The 12870-nt window shown below is 36.3% G+C and overlaps 1 protein-coding gene across 3 annotated transcripts in view; it reads right to left on the minus strand.

Annotated features, from left to right (window-relative positions):
- Positions 1 to 12870, minus strand: part of LOC133540087 (asparagine synthetase [glutamine-hydrolyzing]-like) — a 182240-nt gene that overhangs the window by 122599 nt on the left and 46771 nt on the right. For all 3 annotated transcript variants that reach the window (XM_061882578.1, XM_061882579.1, XM_061882577.1), the window contains 7 exons: positions 11598 to 11783; positions 6801 to 6927; positions 6681 to 6729; positions 6426 to 6479; positions 3963 to 3995; positions 2431 to 2449; positions 2014 to 2126 (listed from right to left, as the gene is read on the minus strand). In XM_061882578.1, coding sequence (XP_061738562.1) covers positions 2014 to 2126; positions 2431 to 2449; positions 3963 to 3995; positions 6426 to 6479; positions 6681 to 6729; positions 6801 to 6927; positions 11598 to 11783 — 581 coding nt within the window. The remainder of the gene's footprint in view (positions 1 to 2013; positions 2127 to 2430; positions 2450 to 3962; positions 3996 to 6425; positions 6480 to 6680; positions 6730 to 6800; positions 6928 to 11597; positions 11784 to 12870) is intronic.

Below are 12870 nucleotides of genomic sequence, written 5' to 3' on the forward strand. Positions count from 1 at the left end.
GTGAGACGCGAACACTCAAGATTTGGGAACTTAGGAGACACATTTTCGAAGTGGAATTTTTTTCCCATTCTCGCTTGATGTACAGATTAAGTTGTTCAACCGTCTACTGCCTCATATTTTAGCCTTCAACATTTTTAATGGGAGACAGGTCTGGACTACAGGCAGCAGCATATTTTTACTATGAAGCCACGCTGTTGTAACACATGGCTTGGCATTGTTTTGCTGACCATTTGTTGCTCCAAAAGCTGTATGTACCTTTTCAGCGTTAATGGTGCATTCACAGATGTGTAAGTTACCCATGCCTTGGCCCCTAATACACCCCCATACATGCTGCCTTTTACACTTTGTGCCTGGAAGAATAAAGATGGTTCTTTTCCTCTTTGGTCCTACACAGTTTCCAAAAATAATTTGAAATGTGGACTCGTCAGACCACAGAACACTTTTTCACTTTGCATCAGTCCATCTTAGATGAGCTCGGGGCCCAGCAGAGCGTTTTTGGGTGTTGTTGACAAATGTCTTTGGCTTTGCATAGTAGAGTTTTAATTTGCACTTACAGATGTAGCGACCAACTTTAAATACTGACAGAGGTTTTCTAAACTGGTCCTGAGCCCATGTGTGATATAAACGATAAATAAATGATAAATGGGTTGTACTTGTATAGCGCTTTTCTACCTTCAAGGTACTCAAAGCGCTTTGACACTACTTCCACATTTACCCATTCACACACTGATGGAGGGAGCTGCCATGCAAGGCGCTAACCAGCACCCATCAGGAGCAAGGGTGAAGTGTCTTGCTCAGGACACAACTGATGTGACGAGGTTGGTACTAGATGGGGATTGAACCACAGACCCTCGGGTTGCGCACGGCTACTCTACCACTGCGCCACGCCGTCATCTTTTACACACTGATGTGAAGTGAATTATATTTATATAGCGCTTTTTCTCTAGTGACTCAAAGCACTTTACATAGTGAAATCCAATATCTAAGTTACAATCAAAGCAGTGTGGGTGGCACTGGAAGCAGGTGGGTAAAGTGTCTTGCCCAAGGACACAACGGCAGTGACTAGGTTGGCAGAAGCGGGAATTGAACCTGCAACCCTCAAGTTGCTGGCACGGCCACTCTACCAACTGAGCTAAACCGCCCCACATGTCACTTTTTGATGCAGTACCGCATGTGTGCAGTGATTTCTCCAGATTCTCTGAAGCTTTTGATGATATTACGGACCATAGACGGTGAAATCTCAAATTTTTTTGCAATAGCTGCTAGAGAAATGTTGTTTCTTAAACAATTTGCTCAGGCATTTGTTGACAAAGTGGTGACCCTCGCCCCGTCCTTGTTTGTGTGCTTTTATACCCACTCATGGCACCCACCTGTTCCCAATTAGCCTGTTCACCTGTGGGATGTTCCAAATAAGTCTTAGATGAGCATTCCTAAACTTTCTCAGTCTTTTTTGCCACTTGTGCAAAGAAAAATCTTGCAGGCATCACATTCCAAATGAGCTAATATTTGCAAAAAATAAAGTTTGAACATGAAATATATTGTCTTTGCAGTCTATTTAATTGAATATAAGTTGAAAAATATTTGCAAATCATTGTATTTTCTTTTTATTTACCATTTACACAAGGGGACAACTTCTTTGCTTTTTGGTTTTGTACATCACATGTCACTCACTATATAAAAGATGCGTATAAATGGTAAATGTGCTTTTTGAAACAATGTACATATAACCTAAATTGATATAAAATCATAGAAAAGCTGACATTTATCGAGTGTATTATTAGCATATTGTGACAAAAACCTTACGTCAATTTTTATGCGAAAGCTTGTGGTATTTTGCTTGTTTTCTAAGAATTAATTGAAAAATATAGTAAGGGAATTTGACTTGTAATATTTATTCAACTATTAAATGGACTTAGAAGGAAGCATGAGCGAGTGACAACACTGAAAGTGTGAGATATTATGTCAAAGATACCTGAGAGCGGGACAAATATGGAAGAAGAAACCCTGCATTACCTTCTCTAAGGGAAACTTGCTCTTCCCAATGGAAGAAAGTGTGAGCTTGTGAGATCCAATCAGGACAAAGTTGCTGCTTCGAACGGCGTTAGGACCTCCTGGACTGGCAACAACTACCAAGAAACAATTTGCTATATCAGTCAGAAATCCCTACGGCCAATAATTAGGAATCAAAAGAAGTTGATCACAATCAATGAGAGGATTCAAGAAAATACATCAAATGGAGTAAAAAAATAAAATAAAGCTGATGTAATCAAGTTAAACAATGATTCAAATAAATAAATTACTAAGAAGATGAATGAAAACAAATGAATAGAAAACAAAATAGTCGAATAAACTTGATTAAATATAAATGAAAACAACTAAATCTCGGTGTATAGAAGAATATTTTGCATTTTTTTAATTTGTTGGACATACCTGGTGTTTGGCTGCTTTTCTGGAAAACAAAAGACATTTGCATGTGTCAGCTGATCATTGATTGCATTGAAAAATACACCTTTAACTTGTTTTTCTTGCCATTCAGTGGATGAACATGCCACTAAACACAGAGAGGTTATCTCCGCAACAGTGGTTGTCACACTTTATTCATCAAGTAACACCCATCTTAAAGACCCACTTTAAAATAATGGAGTGTAGTAGGCTTAAGTATTCATTAAATCCAAGGAAGAAGTTGTATTTAACAAGTATGTAACTGTTGTGCGCAAATTTTCCTAAAAAATGTCATTTTTGCCTCTTTGAGCTGTATTTTGACCTACTTAAAATGCTTCAAAGTGCAAGTTAAAGGTCTGTTATGCAGACCGAAAGCCATTTATCAACAACATCCAGAATCGCCGATCTGTAATTTCACCCACTTAACATGCTTCAAAACTCACCAAATTTTGCACACACATCAGGACTGGCAAAAACTGCCATCTAACAAAAAACCAAACCCCAAAAATCTAAATTGAGCTTAGCGCCCCTTAGCTTTAATTTGTTTTATTTCTCTAAAAACAGTATAAGTTAAGTTCATAAAAGGGAATTTAAATCAAAATGTATAAAAGTTCATAAGAAAGCCTTATTTAAGTTACTATGGTTATAAATGTAATTTCATGCCTTTTTGTTGGGTTTGTGGGCATGCGTTTGTTTTGAAGTGTCTCGATTGGTCTGTGAACGGATATAAGGAAGCTACTTCCGGGTATGAGTGAACATCTGTTTGATGCAATGAAAAGGGATAAAGAGAGCGACTGATCGTAACAAGGACTAAAAAGTGTCACAAGGACTTTCAGCGTTTGGGCTATGACAGCCAGAAGATCACAATTTCCTCCTAAAGGAAGCATGCAGGCCAACGAGGTATTTGTCATTTCTGTTTGTATTTTACTTCGGTAAAATGTTTGAGCCACATGCTGTGCATGTTATTTTTACGTTTGTAACATGCTTTATTTTATTAACAGTTTTCACGGTGAATTGAAGGGAAAGGAAGCCTTCAATAAATCAGTCAAAGAAAGCCATTGTGTCAGTGCTATGTGGAGGGAGTTACAAAGTATATTCATTATTTTTGGCCACTATAACATTACACAGAGTTAGAACATCAATCAATCAATCAATGTTTACTTATGTAGCCCTAAATCACGAGTGTCTCAAAGGGCTGCACAAGCCACAATGACATCCTTGGCTCAGATTCCACATCAGGGCAAGAAAAAAGGCAACCCAATGGGAAAGACAATGACAAACCTTGGAATTATTTGCGATCTAAAAGATAAAACCTCCACATACCAGCATATTGCCGACAAACTCAGAAAGAAGGTTAATAATGTGACTGTGGAAAGTAAACAAAATGGTAATTGGAGTATTGATTATGGACCCGCAATATTTTCCTCCACGCAGGCAACCCACAAATGTAACTGAAGAGGAGCGATCACATTACAGGGAGCTGACAGTGTACGGAAAAGTAATTGTCAAAAAACACTTACTGTGATGGCCAGAAATCTCTTTGGGGTTATTGCCTGGAAATGAAGAGAATGATTGATGAGTTTGCTTGGAATGGTAAAAAAGCTGGAGGATACAGTAGGTATTATTACTTGTGTTACTACTGGAGCAGCAGACAGCCAAAGTACAGTAAATATCTGTGTAATTGTTCAGACCAGGGACGCCATGAGTTTTAATAAATAAATGGGTTGTTTTCTACCTTCCAGGTACTCAAAGCCCTTTGACACCACTTTTATAAAATATATTCCCCCCAGCGCGACTGCGTTCGTTTTAATAGTCGGACAATTGTCATGCTCCTTTTTTGCCATCAAGAGGACACTATGAATAATTCCGGCCAATTACATTAAATTATGCTTTGAATGCAAACATGCACAGCATTTTACTGTACTTATATGACCCAATGCAAACAACCTTCCCTAGTCATGGTGCAAAGAATAAAAAGTCAGAACACATGGTCACACATAACCTGCTCACTGAATTTGGTGGAAATTATAAAAGAAAAAACGTCCATGCACAATTAAAAAGAAAAATTTAAATTGCACCCATTTAAAACCTTTACAAAAGGTATGATGGGACAAATGCAAAACACTCCAGACTTATGCATGTCTGGCACAATATAGCTGTTTGATATTTTTGATTGTTACAAAACTTTAAGGTGGTTGTCACGGAAGTAAACAAGGAAGAAATCGAGATATGTATAGATATATATATATCTATATATAGACAGAGATATACATATACGTATATACTGTACATATGTGTGTGTGTATATATATATACACATACATAGTTTCTATACATAAATGTATAAATATATAAAAATACACACACACACACACAGTACATATAAATATAAATATATACACACACACACATACATACATATATATACACACACACACATACATACATATATATATACACATATATATACATACACATATATATATATACACATATATATATACTCAAATATATATACATATATACACACATATATATATATATACATACATATATATATACATATATATATATACATACATACATATACACATATATACATACACATATATATACACATATATACATACACATATATATATATACACACATATACATATATATACATATACACACATATATATATATATACATATATATATATACATACATACACACACACATATACATATATATATATACACACACATATATATATATACACACACACATATATATATATACATACACATATATATACATATATACATATATATATATATATATATACATACACATATATATATATACACACACACACACACATACATATATATATACATATATATACACACATATACACACACACACACACACACACACACACACACACACACACACACACACACACATGTATATTTATAAATACTTAATTTACATGCAGTCGGCTTTCGACCCTCGACCAATTGTTTTTATCTCAATGAGCCCCCAGGTCAAAATGTTTGGACGCCCCAGACTTATTTTCTGCTTTAACATGTTCTATCTACAACTTCTGCTTAAATGTAATAATCAGGTATTTTCTCTTCTTTGATAGTTTACATTAGTTTTGGATGATACCACACATTTAGGTATCGATCCGATACCAAGTAGTTACAGGATCATACATTGGTCATATTCAAAGTTCTCATGTGTCCAAGGACATATTTCCTGACTTTATAAACATAATATACATTTAAAAAAAAAAAAAGATTTTGTGACAATAAAAAAATATCGATGTAATTATAGTAGTATCGACTAGATATGCTACTGTACTTGGTATCATTACAGTGGATGTCAGGTGTAGATCCACCCATGGCGTTTGTTTACATTGCGACGCCAGTGAGCTATTGTATCCTCCTACAGTGTGTAGTGACACAAGTTTAGCAATTCTTCGTTTTCCAGTGATAAAGATACTTGTAAGAAACTTACTTTTATTTGTCGCCATGGAGGCGAGGATTAATGATTTAGAAGTAGCTAAAACACTGCAGACTGGGGCTAGACTTTAGCTGCTCGGGAGACATGTCTTAAAGCAGCTCTTCCGGAGGGTGCTTCAGTGTTATAACTTCACCTTTTCTATACTTTTTACACCAAAATGCGTCCATTCTCCCTTTTCTGTCTACACACTGTGTCTGCTTGTAAGTACTCTGTGTGTGCGCTGCCGAACATGCTCCTCTGCTAGTAAAACCAGCAATGACACAACCTCACAACGAAGGGGGCGTTGTACTTTTCAGAGCCAGTATAGTAGCAAATATGATTCATTAGTATCACGATACTATAATAATACCAGTATACCGTACAACCCTAACTGCAACATGCACAAATGATGGACTTGATTAACATTATCCGAAATACAATCACTTGTTTTATTGTACCATTTATAAAGTACTCTAATATTCTTATCATACCTTTGACTTGCTGCTTTTCTTTTTCTTGTCACCACTTATCTCCACTTTTTGAACCTGAAAGGTGGAAAAGTCAACGCTTCATCAAAAACAGAAAAGAAAAATTCCAAAAGCTGGAGGAAAAACCTTTTTTTTTTACAGAGCACTCTAAATAAAAAGCATACTTTTTTTTCTCCCAGTCTTGGAATTAGTGTACTTCTTTGTACATACAGTAAATAATAAAGTGTCTATTACAAAAAAAAAAAAAAGAGTACTTGCCAGGTAATAGATGTCAATATCAATGCAAAAATCACTGCAGACGTCAGACCTGAAATATCAAAGTAGTATGAAGTTATGTAAGATAATCCTACTATCCATTGATCATGTCTTAGATCTTACATGGTGAACTTGGTCGGGAAGGTGAAGGTGTCGCCACTCAGACCACGGTGTGTGCTCACAAGGGGCGTGGCTACCGTCTTTTCTGCTCCACATCCAATCATGATGAAGAAAGAATATTTCACCGATTCTAAAAGCAGAGACAAGAAAGTTAATGTTACTTTACTTTTAACAATCATTGTTATATTTTTGTACACAGTTTACAGTTAACTGCTGTAGTTGTCTCAGTTCTTGACCTACTTAAGAAGTTAACTGGTGTACTTGTTTTAGTAGTTGACATAATTTACAGTTAACTGATGTAGTTGTTTTTGTAGCTGATCTAGTTCACAGTTAACTTCTATAGTTTTCCTGGTAGTTGACCTAGTTTACAGTTAACTACTGTAGTTTTGTTATCACTTGACCTGGTTTAGAAGTTAACCGGTGTACTTGTTTTGGTAGTTGACCTAGTTTACAGTTAACTTATGCAGTTGGTTTTGTATCTGAACAGGTTTACAGTTAACTTCTATAGTTGTCCTGGTAGTTGACAGTTACCTGCTGTAGTTTTCTTGTTCCTTACTTGGTTTAGAAGTTAACTGGTGGACTTGTTTTGGTACTTGACTTAGTTTACAGTTAACTGGTGTATTTTCCTGGTATTTGACCTAGTTTACAGTTACCTGCTGTAGTTGTTCTGGCACTTGACCTATTTTACAGTTAACTGGTGTAGTTGTCTCAGTACTTGACCTAGTTTACAGTTACAGTTAATGTAAATAATTCAATGTACATACTATGATGATTAACTTGTGTGATAACTGTATTATGTTGATAGTATATATTTGTACCATGAATTGATTAACGTGGACCCCGACTTAAACAAGTTGAAAAACTTATTCGGGTGTTACCATTTAGTGGTCAATTGTACGGAATATGTACTGTACTGTGTAATCTACTAATAAAAGTATCAATCAATCAATCAAACCTGCTGTAGTTGTCTCAGTACTTGACCTACTTTACAGTTAACTGGTGTATTTTCCTGGTAATTGACCTAGTTTACAGTTACCTGCTGTAGTTTTCTTGTTACTTGGCCTAGTTTACAGTTACCTGCTGTAGTTGTTCTGGCACCTGACCTATTTTACAGTTAACTGGTGTAATTGTCTTAGTACTTGATCTAGTTTACAGTTAACTGGTGTAGTTGTCTCAGTACTTGACCTAGTTTACAGTTAACTGCTGTAGTTGTCTCAGTACTTGACCTAGTTTACAGTTAACTGCTGTAGTTGTCTCAGTACTTGATCTAGTTTACAGTTAACTGGTGTATTTTCCTGGTATTTGACCTAGTTTACAGTTACATGGTGTAATTGTCTTAGTACTTGATCTAGTTTACAGTTAACTGGTGTAGTTGTCTCAGTACTTGACCTAGTTTACAGTTACCTGCTGTAGTTGTCTCAGTACTTGACCCAGTTTACAGTTAACTGGTGTATTTTCCTGGTATTTGACCTAGTTTACAGTTACCTGCTGTAGTTTTCTTGTTACTTGACCTAGTCTAAAGTTACCTGCTGTAGTTGTTCTGGTACTTGACCTATTTTAAAGTTAACTGGTGTAATTGTCTTAGTACTTGATCTAGTTTACAGTTAACTGGTGTAATTGTCTTAGTACTTGACCTAGTTTACAGTTAACTGCTGTAGTTGTCTCAGTACTTGACCTAGTTTACAGTTAACTGTTGCAGTTGTCTCAGTACTTGACCTACTTAAGAAGTGAAATGGTGTACTTGTTTTAGTGGTTGACAGAGTTTACAGTTAACTGATGTAGTTGTTATTGTAGCTGACCTAGTTCACAGTTAACTTCTATAGTTGTCCTGGTAGTTGACCTAGTTTACATTAAAACTGCTGTAGTTTTGTTATTACTTGACCCGGTTTAGAAGTTAAATGGTGTACTTGTTTTAGTAGCTGACCTAGTTTACAGTTAAATGATGTAGTTTTCTTGTTACTTGACCTAGTTTACAGTTACTTGCTGTAGTTGTTCTGGTACTTGACCAAGTTTACAGTTAACTGATGTAGTTGTTCTGGTACTTGACCTAGTTTACAGTTAACTGATGTAGTTTTCTTGTTACTTGACCTAGTTTACAGTTAACTGATGTAGTTTTCTTGTTACTTGACCTGCTTTGGAAGTTAACTGGAGTACTTGTTTTGGTAGTTGACCTAGTTTAAAGTTAAATAATGTAGTTGTTTCGGTAGCTGACCTGGTTTGCTGTTAGCTGCTGTAGTTTTGTCACTTGACGTAGTTTACAGTTAACTGCTGTATTTCCCTGGTATTTTACCTAGTTTACAGTTAACTGCTGTAGTTTTCCTGGTACTTGACTTACCTAAGAAGTTAACTGGTGTACTTGTTTTAGTAGTTGACATAGTTTTTGTAGCTGACCTAGTTTACAGTTAACTGCTGTAGTTGTTCTGGTACTTGACCTAGATTACAGTTAACTGCTGTAGTTTTCTTGTTACTTGACCTGGTTTAGAAGTCAACTGGTGTACTTGTTTTGGTAGTTGACCTAGTTTACATATATCTGATGTAGTTGTTTTTGTAGCTGAGCTGGTTTACAGTTAACTCCGTATTTTCTTGGTACTTGACTTAGTTTACAGTTAACTGGTTTAATTGTCCAGGGAGTTGACCTAGTTTACAGTTAACTGTTTTAGTTGTTCTGGTACTTGACCTGATTTACAGTTAACTGGTGTAGTTGTCTTGATACTTGACCTAGTTTACAGTTAACTATTGTAGTTTTCCTGGTACTTGACCTAGTTTAAGGTTAACTCGGGTAGTATTCCTGCATTTGACCTAGTTTACAGTTAACTGGTGTAATTGTCCAGGGAGTGGACCTAGTTTTCAGTCAACTGCTGCAGTTTTCCTTGTACTTGCTTTACTTTACAGTTAACTGCGGTAGTTTTCCTGGTACTTGACCTAGTTTACAGTTAACTGCTGTATTTTTCCTGGTACTTGACCTAGTTTACAGTTAACTGCTGTAGTATTTCTAGTACTTGACCTGATTTACAGTTAACTGGTGTAGTTGTCTCGATATTTGACTTAGTTTACAGTTAACGATTGTAGTTTTCCTGGTACCTTACCTAGTTTAAAGTTAACTGGTGAAGTTGTCCTCCAGTTGACCTAGTTTACAGTGAACTGGTGTAATTGTACAGGGAGTTGACCTAGTTTACGGTTAATGGCTTTAGTTGTCCTGGTACTTGACCTAATTTACATGTAACTATGGTAGTTTTCCTGGTACTTGACCTAGTTTACAGTTAACTGCTGTAGTATTCCCTGGTACTTGACCTAGTTTAAGGTTAACTGTTGTAGTTGACCTAGTTTAAGGTTTGATAGTATAGTTGTCCTGCAGTTGACCTAGTTTAAGGTTAGCTAGTATAATTGTCCTGCAGTTGACAAAGTTTACAGTTAACTGCTGTAGCTTTTTTGGTACTTGACTTAGTTTCCAGTTAACTTGTGTAGTTTAACTGGTAGTTGACCTTGTTAACAGTTTACTGCTGTAGTTCCAGTTGTTTATGGTTGTAGTTCCAGTATTTTACAGTTAACCAGTGTACGATTTTCATGTAAATTACCTAGTTTACAATTAACTATTGGTCAGTTTACCTTGTTTACGATTAACTGTGTTCAGTTTACCTGGTTTACAATTAACAATTGTAGTTTTACTGGTAGTTGACCTAGTTTACAGTTAGTTCTTGTAGTTATCTTAGAGTTGACCTAGTTTACAGTTAACTGCTGTAGTTTTCCCTGGTACTTGACCTAGCGTAAGGTTAACTGGTGTAGCTGACCTAGTTTAAGGTTTGATTGTATAGTTGTCCTGCAGTTGACCTAGTTTAAGGTTAGCTGTTGTAGTTGACCTAGTTTAAGGTTTGATTGTATAGTTGTCCTGCGGTTGACCTAGTTTAAGGTTAGCTAGTATAGTTGTCCTGCAGTTGACAAAGTTTACAGTTAACTGCTGTAGTTTTTTTGGTACTTGACTTAGTTTCCAGTTAACTTGTGTAGTTTAACTTGTGTAGACCTCGTTAACAGTTTACTGCTGTAGTTCCAGTTGTTTATGGTTGTAGTTCCAGTAGTTTACAGTTAACCAGTGTAGGATTTTCATGTAAATTACCTAGTTTACAATTAACTATTGGTCAGTTTACCTTGTTTACGATTAACTAGTGTTCAGTTTACCTGGTTTACGATTAACAAGTGTAGTTTTACTGGTATTTGACCTAGTTTACAGTTAGTTCTTGTAGTTATCCTTAGAGTTGACCTAGTTTACAGTTAACTGCTGTAGTTTTCCGGGGTACTTGACCTAGCTTAAGGTTAACTGGTGTAGCTGACCTAGTTTAAGGTTTGAAAGTATAGTTGTCCTGCAGTTGACCTAGTTTAAGGTTAGCTAGTATAGTTGTCCTGCAGTTAACAAAGTTTACAGTTAACCGCTGTAGCTTTTTTGGTACTTGACTTAGTTTCCAGTTAACTTGTGTATTTTAACTGGTAGTTGACCTTGTTAACAGTTTACTGCTGTAGTTCCAGTAGTTTACGGTTGTAGTTCCAATAGTTTACAGTTAACCAGTGTACGATTTTCACGGTAAATTACCTAGTTTACAATTAACTATTGGTCAGTTTACCTTGTTTACGATTAACTAGTGTTCAGTTTACCTGGTTTACAATTAACAAGTGTAGTTTTACTGGTAGTTGACCTAGTTTACAGTTAGTTCTTGTAGTTATCCTTAGAGTTGACCTAGTTTATAGTTAATTGTTATACGGTTTTCCTGAGTTTTCATGGTTTACAGCTAGCTGGTGTAGTTAGTTTACCTGGCTTATTGGCAATAGCGCAAACAAAGTCAGCCTTGAGAGGCAAGCGGAGTTCCTGCAGCGTGATGGAGCCCTTGGAGGCTGAGATGCCGGCGGGCTGGAGAGGCGGGGGGTTTTTCTTCTGGCCTGCTGGGTTCTCCCCCTTCAGACACTGCAACTCTGTCTTGAGCGCCTCCCTCTTTTTGGCTAAAGTTGTCAACAAACAATATGAGCATGGAGAGTTTGCCATCAATAGCAGCAATCAACTGAAAAGGTTCATTTGGAGCATAACGTTGCATTCATATTATTTATATCTTGGACCAGTTGGGAGATATAATCTCAGCATGCCCGAGGTCAGGGGTCAGCAACCCACGGCTCTCGAGCTAGTGGCTCCCTGGAGCATTTTTAAAAAAGGATTGAAAATGGAAAATGATGGGGGGAAAAAAATAGTATGATTGTCATAAAGCCCACTGTTTAATTTATTTGTGTGTATGCTTCACTAATGAGAGTATTTGGCGAACATCGTTTTGTCCTACTTATTTCGACGGTTCTTGAACTCACCATAGTGTGGACTCTGACGCAACAGTTTGTTTACATGTAAAATCTTCCACTCTTTCTTTGTCTCATTTTGTCAACCAAAAGTTTTATGCTGTACGTGAATGCACAAAGGTGCGCTTTGTTGATGTTGTTGACTTGTTGTAATGCTAATCAGGCATATTTGGTCACTGAAGTGAAGTGAAGTAGGGGTGTAACGGGACTCTTATTCAGCCTGTTGTTCACAATTTTTAATTTATTTTAAATTGCCTTTCAAATGTCTATTCTTGGTGTTAGATTTTATCAAATAAATTTGCCCAAAAAATGCGACTTATACTCCAGTGCGACTTGTTTTTTTTTCCTTCTTTTATATGCATTTTCGGCTGGTGCGACTTATACTACTGAGCGATTCATAATCCGAAAAATATGGTAGGCTATTATAGCTAATGTAGACACTCACATCATGTGTTGTCTTCATTATAAAATGTTTATACCGTATTTTTCGGAGTATAAGTCGCTCCGGAGTATAAGTCGCAGCTGCCGATAATGCATAATAAAGAAGGAAAAAAAAAACATATATAAGTCGCACTATAGTCGCATATATAAGTCGCACTATAGTCGCATTTTTGGGGGGAATTTATTAAATAAAACCCAACACAAGGGATAGACATTTGAAAGGTAATTTCAAATAAATAAAGAATATTGAACAACAGGCTGAATAAGTGTACGTTATATGACACATAAATAACCAACGGAGAAG

Source organism: Nerophis ophidion, linkage group LG21 (assembly GCF_033978795.1).
Source record: "Nerophis ophidion isolate RoL-2023_Sa linkage group LG21, RoL_Noph_v1.0, whole genome shotgun sequence".
NCBI lineage: Eukaryota > Metazoa > Chordata > Actinopteri > Syngnathiformes > Syngnathidae > Nerophis > Nerophis ophidion.